The sequence below is a fragment of the Rhineura floridana genome, chromosome 5, assembly GCF_030035675.1.
Source record: "Rhineura floridana isolate rRhiFlo1 chromosome 5, rRhiFlo1.hap2, whole genome shotgun sequence".
NCBI classification, from domain to species: Eukaryota; Metazoa; Chordata; class Lepidosauria; order Squamata; family Rhineuridae; genus Rhineura; species Rhineura floridana.
The window spans coordinates 174,641,565-174,660,833 of record NC_084484.1 but is presented as its reverse complement, the minus strand read 5'-3'; the positions used below and the strand labels follow the sequence as shown (position 1 = coordinate 174,660,833).

The window sequence follows — 19,269 nt, the reverse complement described above, 5'->3', positions numbered from 1 at the left end:
ATCAAGAAGAGATCCCGGCCCTCTATGTGACAACTTTTCATGTCCTTGAAGAGTGCTATCATATCTCCCCGCAGTCTTCTCCTGGCTAAACATGCCCAGTTCTTTCAGTCTCTCCTCATAGGGCTTTGTTTCCAGTCCCCTGATCATCCTTGTTGCCCTCCTCTGAACCTGTTCGTCTGCATCCTTCTTTTACAAACAGCTGGGGGGGGGGGTCAAACTGGCCTCTTGGTGATGGACATTCCAGCACCTAGGCATCACCACAGAGAAGACCCTGCCCCACATATCCACTAATTTCATCTCAGATGGGGGTGGAATGGAAATCAAAGCCCATCCAGAAGATCTTAATGGGCGGATATGATTGTGGGAACAGCCCATTCTTTAACAATTATGGCTGAAAGGCCAACAGAATAAAAAGGGTCTTGTACATTTTTAAGTGTCATTTGGTACTCCACTGACTAACCCAACAGGACCTCACAGAAGCTTACACTAAAGTAAAACACATTTTATGTAAACAATGACGAATTAGCTATTGAACATCACCATAAGATGCCTCAGTCTCTTGAGCAATGATGTACATATTGTTTTTCTACACTGACTGGTTTGGCCACAGTTTCTAACACATGCAATATAGTGCATATCTGTAAATGGTCACACAACGCTTGGCTCACCTGGATATCTATACAGTATATCATGTGGTTTCTTTACGCTTGACAACTGACGACTGAATGTGTAAATGGGTGCTGTTGAAAAGCAATGTATCTGATGTGATACAATTTGGGTCTGGCATTTCATCTGTGATGTCACAGTCATGCATACGAAGCCCTCATGATTTTACAGTCCTCTAGTGCAGGAGTAGGAAACATTTGGTGCTCCAGGTGTTTCTGGGCTAGTACAGCTCCCGTTATCCCCCATCCCTGGCCATGCTAGGCTGAAGGAAGGGCCACAGGGTCCCCACCCCAATCTAGGGCTTGACTTGCATGTGTGAACCTCCACATGGTATGAACCTGGTCAAGTAGCCCCTCTCACATGATTCCCCCACACAAGTATGCCTTTAGATCCAGAGCTGAATACCTTTGAATATGTTCAGAATCCCCACCCTAAGGAAGTAATTATTTTAAAGATCCTTTGAAAGGATCTACAAGCACAGTATGTTGTGAGCTTGTTTAGATTGCCTTTCATTTGTGAATTGAATGCTTACCTGCTTATTTGGAGGCTGTGCAGATGTATTATGGACTCTGGTGCTCAGCAGCACATAACTTGCCTGTCTAGAGTGGCAACAGGTACATATATTTGAACTGATTGAGAGCTGGCCTGGGCAAGCAGTCAACAACTACTCTACTACATTTACCCTACTGTTCAATTGCAGCCATCACCTCCATATACACCTTGAGCTGCTCTGTGACAGCAAACACATATGTCAAAATCCCTCAGCTGGAATTTTCTTTCATTTTATCTCCTGCAGGGCTTTCTGACTGGGTGACAAATCTACTCACATAGCCATGCTTAGATATGCACAGGAGGTGAAGGTGTGTGAACCCTACAGTCATTCTGCTTTGCCATGTGTATGACCTACATGCTAAGTTGTACCATGTCTCCTATAGGGAAGTTCTTTCCTAACAAAATCTGTAGTTCTATACACACTTACCTGAGAGTAACCTTACAGTGAGACTAAATCTGAGTAAACATGCATAAGATTCAGCTGAAAATCTAATTTCTTTCAATGAATAAATATCTGATGTTTGCTGCAAGGCATATATGACGTCTATTCTTAATGAGCTCCATTAGTTGTCTTTTTATTTCTATGCTACATTCAAAATGGTGGTTCTCAGCTTTAAAACATTGCAAAGTATAGGCCCAGGATACTTAAAACAGCTCTTCCCTCTGTATGTTTCTTCCTGACGTTTAAGATCTGTCAGTGGGAACCTTTTGGTAGTTCCATTGATGATTAGTTTCAGGGCCACTACCAAACAAGCTTTTTCTGTAGTGGCTCCTAACAAGCTTCGGAATCAATTTCCCAACAGAAGTGTGTAACCAGCTAAAAATGCCATCCTTAAAGCTTACCTGGTAAGGGGGAAACCTATTTTCATCTATTTCCTCAACACTGAGCAGACCAATACCGGTGAGGTTCGTTAGGGAGGCAGTTCCAAACAACACCATAAACAAAGCCCATTTGTTTATTTTACGTGCTTGCTGTAAAAAATGTAAATGTATCGCCTTCAAGTTGATTCCGACTTATGGCGACCCTATGAATAGGGTTATCCTGAGGCTGAGAGGCAGTGACTGGCCCAAGGTCACCCAGTGAGCTTCATGGCTATGTGGGGATTCGAACCCTCATCCTATTGAAGGTTTCAGGGTAGTCGCATTACAGTAAAGATACAATAATTTTAAAAGATTAAAACATCTTAAACACAACTAAAATGATACCAATTTAAAATGTCTGGATGAATAAGAATGTGACCTGATGCTGACAAGATTGCAGCATAGGTGCCACATTATACACAGATGATATTTGGCAGGGGAGGGAATCTGGCACCCAGGGCAAGACCTCAAGAATATTCTATTCACAAAAGTACTTCACAAAAGTATTTTGTTTTAATTCTGCAGTATTGGTCTGAAATTTGGTGTCAAATCAGTAATCTCGACAACATAAGCATGATTGCCTTTCTACTCTGAATAATAAAAGATATAATGGGTAGCTACAATATTTGGTAAAAGATTTTATTTTATTTTTCAAAGGCTGCCATGCCATTAGAAGCAAAGCTTAGCAATCAGCAAAGATGCCAGGATTATGCCATGAAATGTCGGAGTTTGGTGTTCAGTTCTTTCTCTTTAGTAAGCAACTCTGTGCTGTGCTTCTTGTATGCTTCAAAATGCATCCGGAGCTCAGTGTATGCTTCTTGCACCCCATCTAACCGCCGCCGCAAGTCTCGGACCCGGAGGTTGCTGTCCACTGCTGCAGCTTCAGTCTCAAAGCGCAGCTCTGCTGCCTGCTTGGCTCTCTCCATATCTTCTGCCTTCTTCTCCAGGTGCGTGATCTCCAGCTGCTTCTCCTGCAGCACCTTGCCTCTGTCCATTGCCAGGTTCAGCAGCTCTTCCTTCTCCTTGGTCAACTTCTCAAGCTTGGCTTGCAGACTGCTGTCCACCTCTCTGAGCTTCTTTTCCACTAGCTCCAGTTCCTCAGTGACGTGACTGTGTTTCTCCTCTAGGATATCCAGTTGGCTTCTCAATGAGTTGCTTTCTTCAGCGTGAGCTTTGGCTTGCTGGCGCTGGGCTTCCAGAAGCTCCTTCTCTCGCTCTTGGGCACAATGGCTGTCCTGTTCATAACACTCCTTCAAGGACTCCATTTCCTTGGAGAGTCTCTTAAACTCTGAAGTGAGCTGGACCAGCTCCGCCTCTTTCTGTTTCAAAGATGGGCTGAAGAGGCTCTGGTTCTCCTGACGCAAGCGTCGATTTTCTTCCCTCAGCTGCATGTTCTGCCGCTTGTGCTCGTCTTTGAAGTGGATCATATCCTCGTGGTTGGCCGCCAGGTCCATGAAGCGCTCTTCCAGCTGCTGGACACGCCGAGTCTGGCTGTCCAGTCTCAGAGCATCTGCCATCCTCTGCTCCTCCAGCTCTGTGTTGATCTGCTCCAGGGCCTTGCAGCGTAAGAGCTGATCGTCGGCTCGCTTCTTCAGGATACAAATCAGTTGAGACTGCTCATGGAGGCGTGAACGCAGCAACGCCTTCTCCCCCTTCTCCCCATCCGAGAGACCCTGGAGCTTCTCCAAGGCCTCAAAGGGGTCACCCATGCTCCATTCCGTATCGCCTTCTGCCTCTTTTGGCATTTTGCGGGGAAAGGACATTCCTGGGTTCTTCTCATCCTGAGGCATATCAAAGAACTGATGTCTCTTGACGCTCCAGAGTTGCCTTGTGCTTCCCCTCAAGTAGCATTTAAAACTTCTGAGCTGTCCTGTAGCTGTTCCAATGACCTGAATGACAGTTGGAAGAAACGTTCCAAGAATCCTGTGATATCATAAGCCAAGAAGGCCTGGGCTTTCTAGAACTAGCATACTTTGCAGGTATCTCTTGAGCCCTTCACAATCCTGCAGGTGGGGAACACAGATTTGCACTCTGCACTGAATCAGTGCAGCACACCAGTCTGTCCAGGAATAAAACACAAAATTAGTGCTTGGTATGCGGGTTGAAGGGAAACATTAACAGAGCTTCATCTCTGTTTCCACTTTTCAGAAGATTTTGTTGTTACATACCTTCAAGTCAATTACGACTTATGGTGACCCTATAAATCTTTTTTGGATATATTCATAGGGTTTTCATGGGAAGTGGTATTTAGAAGTGGTTTACCATTGCATTCCTCTAAATGGCTCCTTAAATTCAGAGTGATTTTTAGTTTCATTTTTCTCTTACCCTGAGTTAGGCATAGCTAGGGCTATTGAAATCAGTGGTTTTCCCAGCAGCAACAGCAGCCCAGGTGTCGACCTTTCTTTCTTTGGGAATCCCAATTAACTCCCTCTCTCTTGACCTTAAGATGAGCAGTGAAGGCATTCCTATTTCGCCAGGCAATTGGCTAATCTTAATTACTGTAATAATTGGTGCTGGAAAGGTAGCAGAGATGGCAGCTGTATAATATTTAAGGGGAGTGAATTCCAAAGGATTGGTGCCACAACACTAAAGGTCCGCTTCTCCTATGTGGTGCGAACAGACCTCCTGATAAGATGGTATCTGCAGGAGGCCCTCACCTGACTGGTTATATAAGGGGTAAGACAATCTTGCGGTTTGTGGGGCTGCTGCTCTTGTTTCGTTTACTTCTCAGTTATTAACTCTGTGTTATTGCTGAGATTTTATTGCAAATTGTATTTTAAAGATTGTTGTAAGCTGCCTTGTTATTGTTGATGAAAGATGGGGTAGAATTTTTAAACAAACATACAGTAACTGCATATGATTGGGCTTTAAATCCATTATACTGGTATTCTGCCATATGCAGCAATTAAACTTTATTATCTATTCTTATAATAATAATAATAATAATAATAATAATAATAATAATAATAATAATTTTTATTTGTTGGTCACCTATCTGTCCAGGTTAAGCATCAGGTCCGTAATACCCAGCCTTCCTCTGTCTCTCACAAGCAACACCTCGGTCTTGTCGGGATTCAGCTTCAGCCTGTTCTCTCCCATCCATCCACTTACGGATTCCAGGCACTTGGACATGGTATCCACAGCCAACTCTGGTGAGGACTTAAATGAGAGATAGAGCTGAGTGTCATCCGCATATTGGTGACACTTCAGCCCAAAACTCCTGATGATGGCCCCCAGTGGTTTCACATAGATGTTAAACAGCATGGGAGAGAGAATAGAGCCCTGTGGCACCCCACAATTAAGAGGCCAAGGGTCTGATACCTCATCTCCCAAAGCTACCCGTTGGTGCCTATCTGAGAGATAGGAATGGAACCACTGTAAAACAGTGCCCCCTATCCTAATCCCCCTAGGCGATCCAACAGGATACCGTGGTCAACGGTATCGAAAGCCGCTGAGAGATCTAGGAGGACGAGGAAGGTATATTCTCCCCATCCAACGCCCTCATATCATCCACCAGAGCGACCAAGGCTGTTTCAGTTCCATGTCCAGTCCTGAAACCCGATTGGAATGGATCTAAATAATCTGTTTCCTCCAAGTGTGTCTGTAACTGTCTGGCCACCACTCGCTCAATTACCTTGCCTAAGAATGGTAAATTAGAAACTGGGCGGAAGTTATTCAGCTCTTGGGGATCCCAGAAGGGTTTTTTTAAGATGGGCTTTATCACTGCCTCCTTGAGGGCTGATGGCATTGCACCCTCTTTCAAGGATGCATTTACCACTGCCTTGATCCCTTCGCTCAGTCTCTCTTTGCAACTCGTGATGAGCCATATTTTGGTTATTGTTTTTTAAAAATTGTATCTCTGTTTTATTCTGTTGTATTGTAGTGTAGTGTAAGCATAGTTACTACAGAAATGATAACATTTTTTGGCATCCTGGCTCATATCAGGAGCAGCATAGTGATTCACTTACAGAGCTCCAGCCACTCAGTGATTAACACATGGCCCGCTATTTGCAACTATTTAATTTAAGAGTAATGAGCATTAACTAGCCATCTTCTCGAACAAAATGACAAGCCTGGTCCAGCAAGCCGCAATAATATTGTTGTGAGATTGCCGCCTGATTACTGTGGGTAGAACTCCTGTCTAATTTCCCTTAAGCAAAGCCTGATCACAGTTTGGGTGGGAATTCACAAAGAATATTAATAGTCCTTAATGGTGCAGCCTGATGTCTTGTTGCAAGAGCTCTTCCTTAGAAGATGGTGTATTGATTCTCTTTGAATGTTCTGAATAAAAGAGAAACCAAAAACGAAGAATTTGAAGAAGTGTGTGTGTTGTGTAAGCTGGAGAGAGAGAAGTAACAAAATAAGCAGTTTTAATGTAAGGGGGGAGAGGGAGAGAGAGAGAGTTTATGGAAGCATCAGCAATTAGTTAAGAAACAGGAAGCAGAGAATCGGAATAAGTGGAGGGTTGTCCCAATGCAGGGATGTAGAAAGTGGTCATCCCCAAGGATCTGTATTGGGACCTGTGCTTTTAAAACTTTTTCATAAATGATCTAGAGTTAGGGGTGAGTGCTGTTATGCTCACGTCCCGCTTGCGAGCATCTCATAGGCATCTGGATGGCCACTGTGAGAACAGGATGCTGGACCTGATGGGCCATTGGCCTGATCCAGCAGACTCTTCTTATGTTCATCTTGGGGTGCAGCGTGCACCTCTTTGGAGAGCTGCCTAATAGCAGTGTGTCTATTATTTATTTATTAAATTTCTTCATTGCTTTTCACAAAAATGAAGTGTGCCTCCAACACAGGAACATAGGAAGCTGTTCTCTACTGAGTCAGACCATTGGTCCATCTAGCTTAGTATCATCTACATTGACTGGCAGCAGCTCTCCAGGGCTTGGGGCAGGGGTCTCTCCCAGTCCTACCTGGAGATGCTGAGGATTGAACCTGAGACTATCTGCATGCAAAGCAGATGCTCTGCCATGGAGCTACGGACTATCCACTTATGTTCTACTTGTACATTTGCAAATAAACCAGATACTACAACATGACAATAGTCTCCGTGATCTCTCCCACAAAGGAAGATGAACCTAGATAATGCTGTTTTTACCATTTCTCACTTGGATGAGTCCTTGGATGAGTGGGGAGCACATCAGAATATTATTTATTATAGAGCTATCCATATATGTGCCACTTTAAACAGTACATATGCAGAAGGAGCAGAGCAGAATTCCACCTGTCCTGAGGAACTTACAGTCTAGACCAGGAGTGGGGAACCCTTGGCCCTCCAGATGCTGCTGAACTACAACTCCCATTAGCCCCAGCAAGCATGGCCAATAGCCAGGGACGATGGGAGTTGTAGTGAGCAGCAACTGGAGGGCCAAAGTCCCCCACACCTGGTTTAGAGTTTTGCACTGCCTGCAGCATGTACGACTATCTGCCTGTTGGACAGAAGTCGTGGGTGTGCTCTCGGTGCAATGAGCTCCTGCCTCTCCGGGAACGACTTCATTTCCTTGAGGCCAAGGTGGCAGACCTGGAAAAGCTGAGAGAGGCAGAGAGGTGTGTGGAGGAGGCCTTCAGGGACGTTATAGCTGTGTCCCACTCCAGCGATGATAGCTCTCCTGCTATCATGGAGAACAATGGTCTCGGGGAAGGAGAGCATCCGGCTGAGGAAGAGGGAAACGATCCCTTAGAAGGGACCCATTCCTTGGGGGATGAGCAGCTATCCTCTCGTGGTGAGGATATATCTCCAGGGGGTGGAGGGATCCTTGTAGTGGGTGATTCGATCATTAGGAACATAGACAGTGGGGTGCGTGATGGGCTTGTAGACCGCAAGGTGTTTTGCCTGCCTGGTGCGAAGGTTGCGGATATCGCCCGTCGTTTAGATAGTTTGGTAGACAGTGCTGGGGAGGAGTCAGTGGTCGTGGTGCACGTTGGCACCAACGACATGGGGAAATGCAGCTGTGAGGTCCTGGAAGCAAAATTTAGGTTGCTAGGTAGGATGCTGAAAGCCAGGACCTTCAAGGTGGCTTTCTCTGAAATGCTACCGGTTCCACACACAGGACCAGCCAGACAGGCCCAGCTTTGCAGTCTCAATGCGTGGATGAGACGATGGTGTCGGGTGGAAGGGTTTAGATTTGTTAGGCACTGGGGAACATTTTGGGACAAGCCGGGCCTGTACAAAAGGGACAGGCTCCACTTGAACCAGAATGGAACCAGACTGCTGGCACTTAAAATTAAAAAGGTAGCAGAGCAGCTTTTAAACTGACTGAGGGGGGAAACCCGACAGGAGCTGAGAAAGGTCCGGTTCGGAATAAACCTCCCCCCTGGAATAAAAACCAAAGAAATGATGAAATTTTAAAAGGGGTAGGCCTAGAAGTAGGCATTGTGAGAGCAGGGGCACAGGATATAAATTCAGAAGAGCAAAATTACCACAGGCCAAACCACAAGTGCCAAAGACACTTGAAGAGAGACACTGCTTACAAGTTCCTGTACGCTAATGCTAGGAGCCTGCGAACCAAGATGGGAGAACTGGAGTGCTTGGTCTTAGAGGAGAGCATTGATATAGTGAGCATAACCGAGACCTGGTGGAATGGAGAAAACCAGTGGGATACGGTTATCCCTGGATATAAACTATATCGGAAGGACAGGGAAGGACATATTGGTGGCGGAGTCGCTCTATACGTGAAAGAAGGCATTGAATCCAGCAAGCTCGAAACCCCAAAAAAGGCAGACTCCTCCACAGAATCGTTGTGGGTGGTGATACCATGCCCCAGGAGGGACTTAATACTGGGAACGATCTATCGTCCCCCTGATCAAAATGCTCAGGGAGACCTTGAGATGAGATATGAAATTGAGGAAGCATCCAAACTAGGAAATGTGGTAGTAATGGGTGACTTCAACTACCCGGACATAGACTGGCCGCATATGTGTTCCAGTCATGACAAAGAAGCAAAGTTTCTAGATATTCTAAATGACTATTCCCTAGACCAGTTGGTCATGGAACCGACCAGAGGGACGGCAACCCTGGACTTAATCCTCAGTGGGGACCGGGACCTGGTGCGAGATGTAAGTGTTGTTGAACCGATTGGGAGCAGTGACCACAGTGCTATTAAATTAAACATACATGTCAATGGCCAATTGCCAAGAAAATCCAACACAGTCACATTTGACTTCAAAAGAGGAAACTTCACAAAAATGAGGGGATTGGTAAAAAGAAAGCTGAAAAACAAAGTCCAGAGGGTCACATCACTCGAAAATGCTTGGAAGTTGTTTAAAAACACTATATTAGAAGCTCAACTGGAGTGCATACCGCAGATCAGAAAAGGTACCGCCAGGTCCAAGAAGATGCCAGCATGGTTAATGAGCAAAGTCAAGGAAGCTCTTAGAGGCAAAAAGTCTTCCTTCAGAAAATGGAAGTCTTGTCCGAATGAAGAAAATAAAATAACACAAACTCTGGCAAAAGAAATGCAAGAAGACAATAAGGGATGCTAAAAAAGAATTTGAGGAGCACATTGCTAAGAACATAAAAACCAACAACAAAAAATTCTATAAATACATTCAAAGCAGGAAACCATCTAGGGAGGCGATTGGACCCTTGGATGATAAGGGAGTCAAAGGTGTACTAAAGAACGATAAGGAGATTGCAGAGAAGCTAAATGAATTCTTTGCATCTGTCTTCACAGTAGAAGATATAGGACAGACCCCTGAACCTGAACTAACATTTGCAGGAAGGGATTCTGAGGAACTGAGACAAATAGCGGTAACAAGAGAGGAAGTTCTAGGCTTAATGGACAATATAAAAACTGACAAATCACCGGGCCTGGATGGCATCCACCCGAGAGTTCTCAAAGAACTCAAATGTGAAATTGCTGATCTGCTAACTAAAATATGTAACTTGTCCCTCGGGTCCTCCTCCGTGCCTGAGGACTGGAAAGTGGCAAATGTAACACCAATCTTCAAAAAGGGATCCAGAGGGGATCCCAGAAATTACAGGCCAGTTAGCTTAACTTCTGTCCCTGGCAAACTGGTAGAAAGTATGATTAAAGCTAGATTAACTAAGCACATAGAAGAACAAGCCTTGCTGAAGCAGAGCCAGCATGGCTTCTGCAAGGGAAAGTCCTGTCTCAGTAACCTATTAGAATTCTTTGAGAGTGTCAACAAGCATATAGATAGAGGTGATCCAGTGGACATAGTGTACTTAGACTTTCAAAAAGCGTTTGACAAGGTACCTCACCAAAGACTTCTGAGGAAGCTTAGCAGTCATGGAATAAGAGGAGAGGTCCTCTTGTGGATAAGGAATTGGTTAAGAAGCAGAAAGCAGAGAGTAGGAATAAACGGACAGTTCTCCCAATGGATGTCAGGAGGTATGGTTCTGATGGTTCTGAGAGTGAGCTAGGAGAGGGGGGCGGCTGGACTGAGTTGTCTGAAGAGGAGGGGGAAGATCTTGAGCGGACACCAGACTCGTTTCTCACGCACTCCCCCCCTAGGAATGTGCTACCGTTACAGACAGAGGGGGAGGAGGAGGACCAAGGTCATTCGGCTGCAGAGGGTAGAGAGAAATCGCCCAACGTGTTGGGCCAACCCCCCCACTTCCTACCATCCTTTCCGAATCAGAAGGGGAGGAGGCAGCCACCCCCCCATCACCCCGCACCCGAAGACAGCTAAAATGGCGCCAAAGAAAAGAGGAGGGAAGGGGCGTAGATGTGGGCAGTTTGAGGCGGAGTGAGAGGATCCGGGCTCGAAAGCCCCCTTGATAAGGGATGGGGAGGGCTGGAAACTCTGTTCTATCAACTCTCTTCCATGCCGCGGGTTTTGGTTCATGTTAAGAGTTCATGAGGCGAAGAAGCCTATGTCTGGAAATTACTCTAATAAAAACTGATTTGCTTTCATCAAGTGATTCTGTTCTTGAGTCCCAACCCGGGCACGACAGTTTGATAGAACCAACTACTCAACCCTCCTTACTCCCACCACTTGAACGTGACAAGATGGAAAAGGGAGCTGCTGGGGGGGGGTAAACCCCACTTCTGAGACGGAAGAAGTGAAGCTACTGAGGTCGAGCGTGGCGGACCTACAGTCGGACGTCCAAAGCCTGTTAGCAACGGTAAGAACCTTGAAAATGGACAACCAGAGCCTGAAATCCACAATAGATCGAATGCGGGCAGCCCCTGCAGCCACCGTGGCCAAGATCCCAATTGGATTACCACCCAAATATGCGGGCCATAGCGACCAGATCTCCACTTTTGTGGCCCAATGTGAGATGTACCTGGACATCAAGGATGCAGAATTCCCCAATGATGCTGCCAAAGTGGCATTTGTGATCAGTCTATTGGAAGGGGAAGCTGCCAAGTGGGTCACCCCCTATCTGATCAGAAAGGATGCCATCCTGGGCTGGTATGGAGCATTTATACAAGCCCTGACCGAAATGTTTCAGGATCCCCAAAGAGCTGAGACGGTGGCTAGGCAATTGAGTGCCCTGAAGCAGGGAAAAGGAACTGTGCTGGAATACACCAATGCCTTTAAGATCTTATCCCAAGAGACTGGATACAATGACTCAGCGCTGATGTTTATGTACCGAAGCGGACTGAATGCTGAGATATTGGATGAGCTGGCCAGAGTCGCACCTCCAACTGATTTGCCTGGACTGATCCAGCTGTCCCTACAAATTGATCACAGGCTAGAAGGAAGACGGTTAGAGAGAAAACGAGGTGCAAAAACATTCAGCCTCAGTATCCCACAGTAAAATCCCTCCGACCCCAGGGACGTCAGGCAACGCGGGGGACGGCTCAGGAGGGACACGGATGAAGCTGTCGGAGGAAGAAAGAGAGAGACGTCGCAGAGAACATCTCTGCTTTATTTGTTCCAAGCCAGGCCACCTAGCCAGGGACTGTGAGCTGAAGGGAGACCGAACAGGGCCGTCGGGAAACGGAAGCACCCAGTCCTAGTGCAGGCCGGAGGACTGGGGGCAGCGCTGTGCAAAGGGCCTCCGTTAACCCATCCCCCCCTAAAAGGAGTTCTAGTATTACCCATTAGGATTACTACTTCCACAGGAGTGCAGTTCAACTCAACAGCGTTGATCGACAGTGGAGCCTCTACAAACTTCATCGATACCGCCCTAGTCAAACGCCATCATATCCCGTATCGGAAACTAGATGCTCCCTTATCAGTGGAGACGATAGATGGCAGACCATTAAAGTCCGGGGGGGGGGTCACTAGAGCCACTGAGGATTTGAAGCTAGAGATCCCGGGGCACGAAGAGTTCATTTCCTTGTGTGTGTCGGATCTGTCTAACTTTGAGGTGATTCTGGGAATGCCATGGTTGATAAAGCATGACCCAAAAATAGCCTGGAGAGAAGCAGTCGTGTGGTTTACGTCCCAGTATTGCCACGAAAATTGTCAGCCAGAGAAAGCAATAAAAGCCCTAGCAGGAGTGGTGCAGGAGGTCAAGGAGGTGACCCTCCCCTCGAAATACCTGGACTTTGAGGATGTGTTCAGTGAAACTGAAGCTGAGGCTTTACCCCCCCACCGGCCGTATGACTGCGCTATCAATTTGGTGCCAGGAGCGAGCATTCCAGCAGGCAAAATCTACTCCCTCACAGAACAAGAGAGAGTAGCTCTGAAAGAATTTTTGGAAAAGAACTTGAAGCGGGGATTTATTCGTCCCTCACAGTCGCCTGCAGGAGCCCCTCTACTCTTCGTGAAAAAGAAGGGGGGTGAGTTACGACCCTGCAATGATTATCGCGCCCTCAACCAAATTACCATCCCGAACAGCTACCCCCTGCCCCTGATTCCAGAGTTATTAGATCGACTACGTTCTGCCTCAATTTTCACAAAGTTAGATCTGAGGGGGGCATATAATTTGGTCCGAATGAAGGAGGGACATGAATGGAAGACGAGTTTCAAGACCCCTTATGGTCAATTTGAGTACCTGGTCATGCCGTTTGGGTTAAATAACAGTCCAGGAATTTTCCAGAAGTTCATGAACGAAGTGTTTAGAGACCTCTTGGACCAGTACGTGGTTTGTTATCTGGATGATATCCTGATATTTTCAAGGAGCCAGTCGGAGCATGACCAACACGTGAGAACTGTGCTGGGAAGGCTGAGAGAATCACCTATATGCCAAGCTGGAAAAGTGTGGCTTCGACCTGTCTTCCCTGGACTTCCTTGGATACCGAATTTCAGCAGGGGGAGTGGAGATGGATCCCGGAAAGGTGAGCTGTGTGTTGGATTGGGGACAACCGACCACCAAGAAAGACGTGCAACGTTTCTTGGGCTTCGCCAACTGCTACAGGAAATTCATCCCGGGCTTCTCCAAACTAACCGCCCCCTCACAGACTGTTTAAGGGGAAAAGGGAAGTTTCAATGGACAGATCAGGCAACAAGAGCGTTTGAAGACCTGAAAGAGAAGTTCGCCTCCGAACCTATCCTACGCTTTGCTGACCCGACCCGGCCTTTCGTGGTGGAAGCTGACTCCTCGGACCGGGCGATCGGGGGGGGGTTCTCTTGCAGCCTGACAGGGGTGGGAAGGAACTGCACCCGTGTGCATACTACTCTCGAAAGCTCAAGGAGGCTGAGAAAAACTACACTGTGTGGGAAAAGGAACTTTTAGCTATCAAAGACGCATTTGAACACTGGAGGCAATATTTAGAGGGGGCTCAACATCAGATAGAAGTACGATCTGATCACAAGAACCTTGAGAGCCTGCAGACCGCTCGGAAATTGAACCAGAGACAGATACACTGGTCGCAGTTTTTCGCCAGGTTTAACTTCAAAATAAAGTACCCCTCCCATACAGAAAATCAGAGGGCGGATGCCCTATCCAGACAACCCCAATACAAAGACGAAAAGGCTGACAACCCCCCCCCAACACATCATCCCACCGGAAAAACTCACGTTAGGAGCCTGTCAGCCGTCCTGGGAAGAAGAGCTCAAGGGGGCCCAGCAGGGGGATCCAGACATACGACATTACATCCAGGAAATGGAGCAGAGCACGGACTCAGAAGTAAGTTTCCACTGGAGGGATGGGTTGTTGTGGTTTAAAACTGCTAGATATGTGCCAAAAGGAGACTTCAGACTCAGAGTGTTGCGTCAATGCCATGACAATGCCACAGCTGGGCACTTTGGCATTTTTAAAACCATTCAAAATGTAGCTAAGGATTTTTGGTGGCCTCAAATGCGCAGAGATGTTGAGAACTATGTAAAATCCTGCGCCGTGTGTTTGAGGGCGAAGACAAGTACGGGAAGGCCTGCAGGGCTGTTGGAACCTCTAGTCACTCCAAAGGGGCCCTGGCAGGACCTCTCCATGGATTTTATAACCGATCTACCCAGGTCACAAGGAATGACTGCTATTTTGGTGATCGTGGATTCATTGACTAAAATGGCCCACTTCCTCCCTTGTTCTGGGGCCTTGGATGCAAAGGAGACGGCAAAGGTGTTCATAAAAGAGATTTATAGATTGCATGGGTTGCCAGACAGCCTCGTCTCGGATCGAGGCACTCAGTTCACAGCTAAGTTTTGGAAAGCCGTTTGGAAGCAGCTGAAAACGGAGCTAAGGCTCTCCTCCTCTCACCACCCCCAGACTGATGGACAAACCGAGAAACTTAACGCAGTTTTGGAGAGATACCTGCGTTGTTATGTATCTTACCAGCAAACTGACTGGATTTCCTATTTACATGTTGCAGAATTCGCCTACAATAATTCCGTGCACACCAGCACGGGGCAAACACCCTTCTTTGCTAATTATGGATTCCATCCCAAAGCTTTTCCCAGCCGCTCAGGCAGTGGGCCGGTACCCGCGGCTGAGGAGTTTCTCCAGGAATTACAGGCAGCCCAGCAAGTGTTGAAACAACAATTAGACGAAGCCAAAAGGGAATACAAAAGAGTTGCTGGCCAACGTCTGTGAGGGGGCCCCCCTCAAGATGGGCGATCAAGTGTGGCTGTCGACCCGCTTTCTTAACATGCCGGGTAAGTGCAGAAAGTTGCAGGATAGGAGAGTGGGACCCTTCGAAATCCAGGCTCAAATAAACCCAGTGGCTTTTCGTTTAAAGTTGCCAGAGACTTTTAAAATGCACCCAGTATTCCATCGTTCCTTACTAACGAAGGCCGCCCCTCCCAGTGAGCTAAGGCCGATCGAACCTCCAGGGGCACCGATGTTGGTGGGGGGGCAAACAGAGTTCGAACTGGAGCAGATCCTGGACTCCAGGAGAAGGAGAAACCAGCTGCAGTATCTAATTCATTGGAAGAATTATGGGCCAGCCGACAGATCCTGGGAAAAAGCAGAAGACGTTCACGCCCCCATTTTAGTGAGAGACTTTCATGAGAAATTCCCTCATGGCCCCAAACCAACAGGGTGGGAGGGAGTACGGCTTAGAGAAGGGGATAATGTCAGGAGGTATGGTTCTGATGGTTCTGAGAGTGAGCTAGGAGAGGGGGGCGGCTGGACTGAGGTGTCTGAAGAGGAGGGGGAAGATCTTGAACAGACACCAGACTCGTTTCTCACGCACTCCCCCCCTAGGAATGTGCTACCGTTACAGACAGAGGGGGAGGAGGAGGACCAAGGTCGTTCGGCTGCAGAGGGTAGAGAGAAATCGCCCAACGTGTTGGGCCAACCCCCCCCACTTCCTACCATCCTTTCCGAATCAGAAGGGGAGGAGGCAGCCGCCCCCCCATCGCCCCGCACCCGAAGACAGCTAAAATGGCGCCAAAGAAAAGAGGAGGGACGGGGCGTAGATGTGGGCAGTTTGAGGCGGAGTGAGAGGATCCGGGCTCGAAAGCCCCCTTGATAAGGGATGGGGAGGGCTGGAAACTCTGTTCTATCAACTCTCTTCCATGCCGCGGGTTTTGGTTCATGTTAAGAGTTCATGAGGCGAAGAAGCCTATGTCTGGAAATTACTCTAATAAAAACTGATTTGCTTTCATCAAGTGATTCTGTTCTTGAGTCCCAACCCGGGCACGACAATGGAGGGCTGTAGAAAGTGGAGTCCCTCAAGGATCGGTATTGGGACCTGTACTTTTCAACTTGTTCATTAATGACCTAGAATTAGGAGTGAGCAGTGAAGTGGCCAAGTTTGCTGACAACACTAAATTGTTCAGGGTTGTTAAAACAAAAAGGGATTGCGAAGAGCTCCAAAAAGATCTCTCCAAACTGAGTGAATGGGCAGAAAAATGGCAAATGCAATTCAATATAAACAAGTGTAAAATTATGCATATTGGAGCAAAAAATCTGAATTTCCCATATACGCTCATGGGGTCTGAACTGGCGGTGACCGACCAGGAGAGAGACCTCGGGGTTGTAGTGGACAGCACCATGAAAATGTCGACCCAGTGTGCGGCAGCTGTGAAAAAGGCAAATTCCATGCTAGCGATAATTAGGAAAGGTATTGAAAATAAAACAGCCGATATCATAATGCCATTGTATAAATCTATGGTGCGGCCGCATTTGGAATACTGTGTACAGTTCTGGTCGCCTCATCTCAAAAAGGATATTATAGAGTTGGAAAAGGTTCAGAAGAGGGCAACCAGAATGATCAAGGGGATGGAGCGACTCCCTTACGAGGAAAGGTTGCAGCATTTGGGGCTTTTTAGTTTAGAGAAAAGGCGGGTCAGAGGAGACATGATAGAAGTGTATAAAATTATGCATGGCATTGAGAAAGTGGATAGGGAAAAGTTCTTCTCCCTCTCTCATAATACTAGAACTCGTGGACATTCAAAGAAGCTGAATGTTGGAAGATTCAGGACAGACAAAAGGAAGTACTTCTTTACTCAGCGCATAGTTAAACTATGGAATTTGCTCCCACAAGATGCAGTAATGGCCACCAGCTTGGACGGCTTTAAAAGAAGATTAGACAAATTCATGGAGGACAGGGCTATCAATGGCTACTAGCCGTGATGGCTGTGCTGTGCCACCCTAGTCAGAGGCAGCATGCTTCTGAAAACCAGTTGCCGGAAGCCTCAGGAGGGGAGAGTGTTCTTGCACTCGGGTCCTGCTTGCGGGCTTCCCCCAGGCACCTGGTTGGCCACTGTGAGAACAGGATGCTGGACTAGATGGGCCACTGGCCTGATCCAGCAGGCTCTTCTTATGTTCTTATGTTCTTAGAGTACATTGGAGAACATTAGGGTAACAAGGGAGTTAATGTGGACAAATGCAGTTTAATATACTTAGGGTTCATTTTAGTTGGGATAAGGATTAAAGGCTTAAGTAAGAGGAAAAGTTAATGGAATTGATATGTCTTGACCTGGGATTTGAATGAATGAAGAGACACAGGAGGAACCCCATAAAAACTGAATTATGCAGCTATTTTTATCCCTTGATAACAATGATTTAACCTGTGCTATGGTCTTCTGACAAATGCCAGTGCTTGATAAAATTCCAGTTTTTAATAGCGTGCACGCTGGGAGCAGATATATGTGCTATCCAATTAACACAATTCATCATGATGAAACTAGGTGGCAGGGGGTGGGTGGGGCGAGTTCTTGTTGTCTGATCCACAGCTTAGAGTCAACTATGCTTGTTCATTAATCAAAAAAGCCTCCAAGTACAGACTGAGTAATGTTTCACGGCCAAAAGATAAAAAAGCAAAGACTTGACAAATGAATATACGGTACTGCTCTTTCCTAATTCTAAACACAGTACAGGGGACTTTATTTTGGAACATGCTCCCTCACACAAGGAGGTGCCAGATCACAGGAGAGGAGCAGGGTTGATCTGAGAGAGCAGGAGATTAAAGAAGAATGTTGCCAGAGAGGAAATAAATACTTGATTATGAACCTTTTTTTATTACTCTCTTAACAGCACAATCCTATACATGTCTGCTCACACAGAAGACTCACTGAGTTCAGTGGAGCTTACTCCCAGGTAAGTAAATGTGTATACAGCATTAGAGATTAAAAGAAGTTACAGGGAATTTGGTGCTCTCATAATAAACACAAATTTGTACATCAGGAAATTTCCAGGTCTGCCTACATAATTCAAAAAAGGGCAATCAGTTTCATTTTAAACACATCTTGGCTTCAGGGTGTTTAATGTACACTCATGTGTAACTGGCCATTTTTTCATTTTAAAATATTCTAATAATTAAAAAAAAAAAACACCGAAAAGCTATAAAATGTTTCCTTACCAGGCTTTTATTCTTTTATTATCTTGGTCTAACACCCTTGCCGAGTTTGCATCTCCATGGCAATACAGATAGAAACAGACTCCTTCGTCTCGCCTTCTTGGAAAAATTGCCAAGTGGAAAGCGGCCAAACAAGGAACAATGCAAGGAAGCTTAACAGCACCAGCAGTCAGTTGTTCTGCAGGAGAGGGAAGTAGGACTCCAAAGGGGGTTTCCTTTGCTGAGGGACGGCCCAAGATATATTTCTCTTTCCTTTCCAGAGAAGCCTGAACATAACTGTGGCTTACCTCTAGTACAGCACCTGCTGGCAACTCTGGAAAGAAGGAATAGAAAGTACCAGGAAATAATGTTTTTAAAAATAAAGCTGGTAAAAAAATAAGGTGCTGTTAATTAAAAAAAAAAAGTTCCTGGAAGATGGACAGGAGTTTGCACAATGGGCATTTCTATCTGTGTTTACTCAAAGAAAATCCTCCTGTATTCAGTGAGGTATATAGTGTATTTAGGACTGCAGGCTAATGGTGCAGTCCTATAAGTCTCTATTCAGAAATAAATTGCATTGGGTTCAGTGGTGCTTACTGTTAGGTAAGTAAGTGGATTGTAGCCAAAGAGTGTGAAGTTGGGGTCCCACATGCATGGGAGACTGAGGATTGGATCTCCCAGTGTTTTTATTTTTACTGTAAACTTCAGATTTTATCATAGCAATGGCACTGGAGAGGAGGAGGTGTTTCACTCTTGCGCTTGTTACATTTCCCAGTCCAAATTGCCACCACCCAGAGCTGCCATCATTTTCCATGGGGGGAAAATGCAGGTACCAGTCTGCAACCTTGGTTCAGATCTTACATCCATGATCTTCCTGAGGAGCTTCAGGAAGCACTATGTGCATGATACTGATCTACCATACAGGGCTGTTGCAAGAACTGCCAAGCCAAATATTGGAAGCGCTTGGAAAATGTTCATGTGCTACGTAAAAGAAATATTACTACTTTACCGCTAGCGGTCATCGCACTAAATCTAGAAAGGTGTTTAATCAGGTATTTGACATTTCCCAGGCTTTTTGCAAGCATGTGGCCTCCCCCCTCCCTCC

The 19,269-nt window shown here is 46.3% G+C and overlaps 1 protein-coding gene across 2 annotated transcripts; it reads right to left on the bottom strand.

The window, feature by feature from the left end:
• Positions 1–2,786: 2,786 nt before the first annotated feature.
• On the bottom strand, positions 2,787–18,291 carry CCDC89 (coiled-coil domain containing 89). Of its 2 annotated transcripts, none has more exons than XM_061629623.1 (2): positions 18,189–18,291; positions 2,787–4,138 (listed from the first exon to the last, which is right to left on the bottom strand). In XM_061629623.1, the coding sequence occupies exon 2, from the start codon at positions 3,867–3,869 to the stop codon at positions 2,787–2,789; it is 1,083 nt and encodes a 360-aa protein (XP_061485607.1). In that variant the 5' UTR covers positions 3,870–4,138; positions 18,189–18,291. The 2 variants fall into 2 exon arrangements, with proteins under 2 accessions (XP_061485607.1, XP_061485608.1); XM_061629624.1 differs by lacking the exon at positions 18,189–18,291 and adding an exon at positions 13,966–15,181.
• Positions 18,292–19,269: the final 978 nt, after the last annotated feature.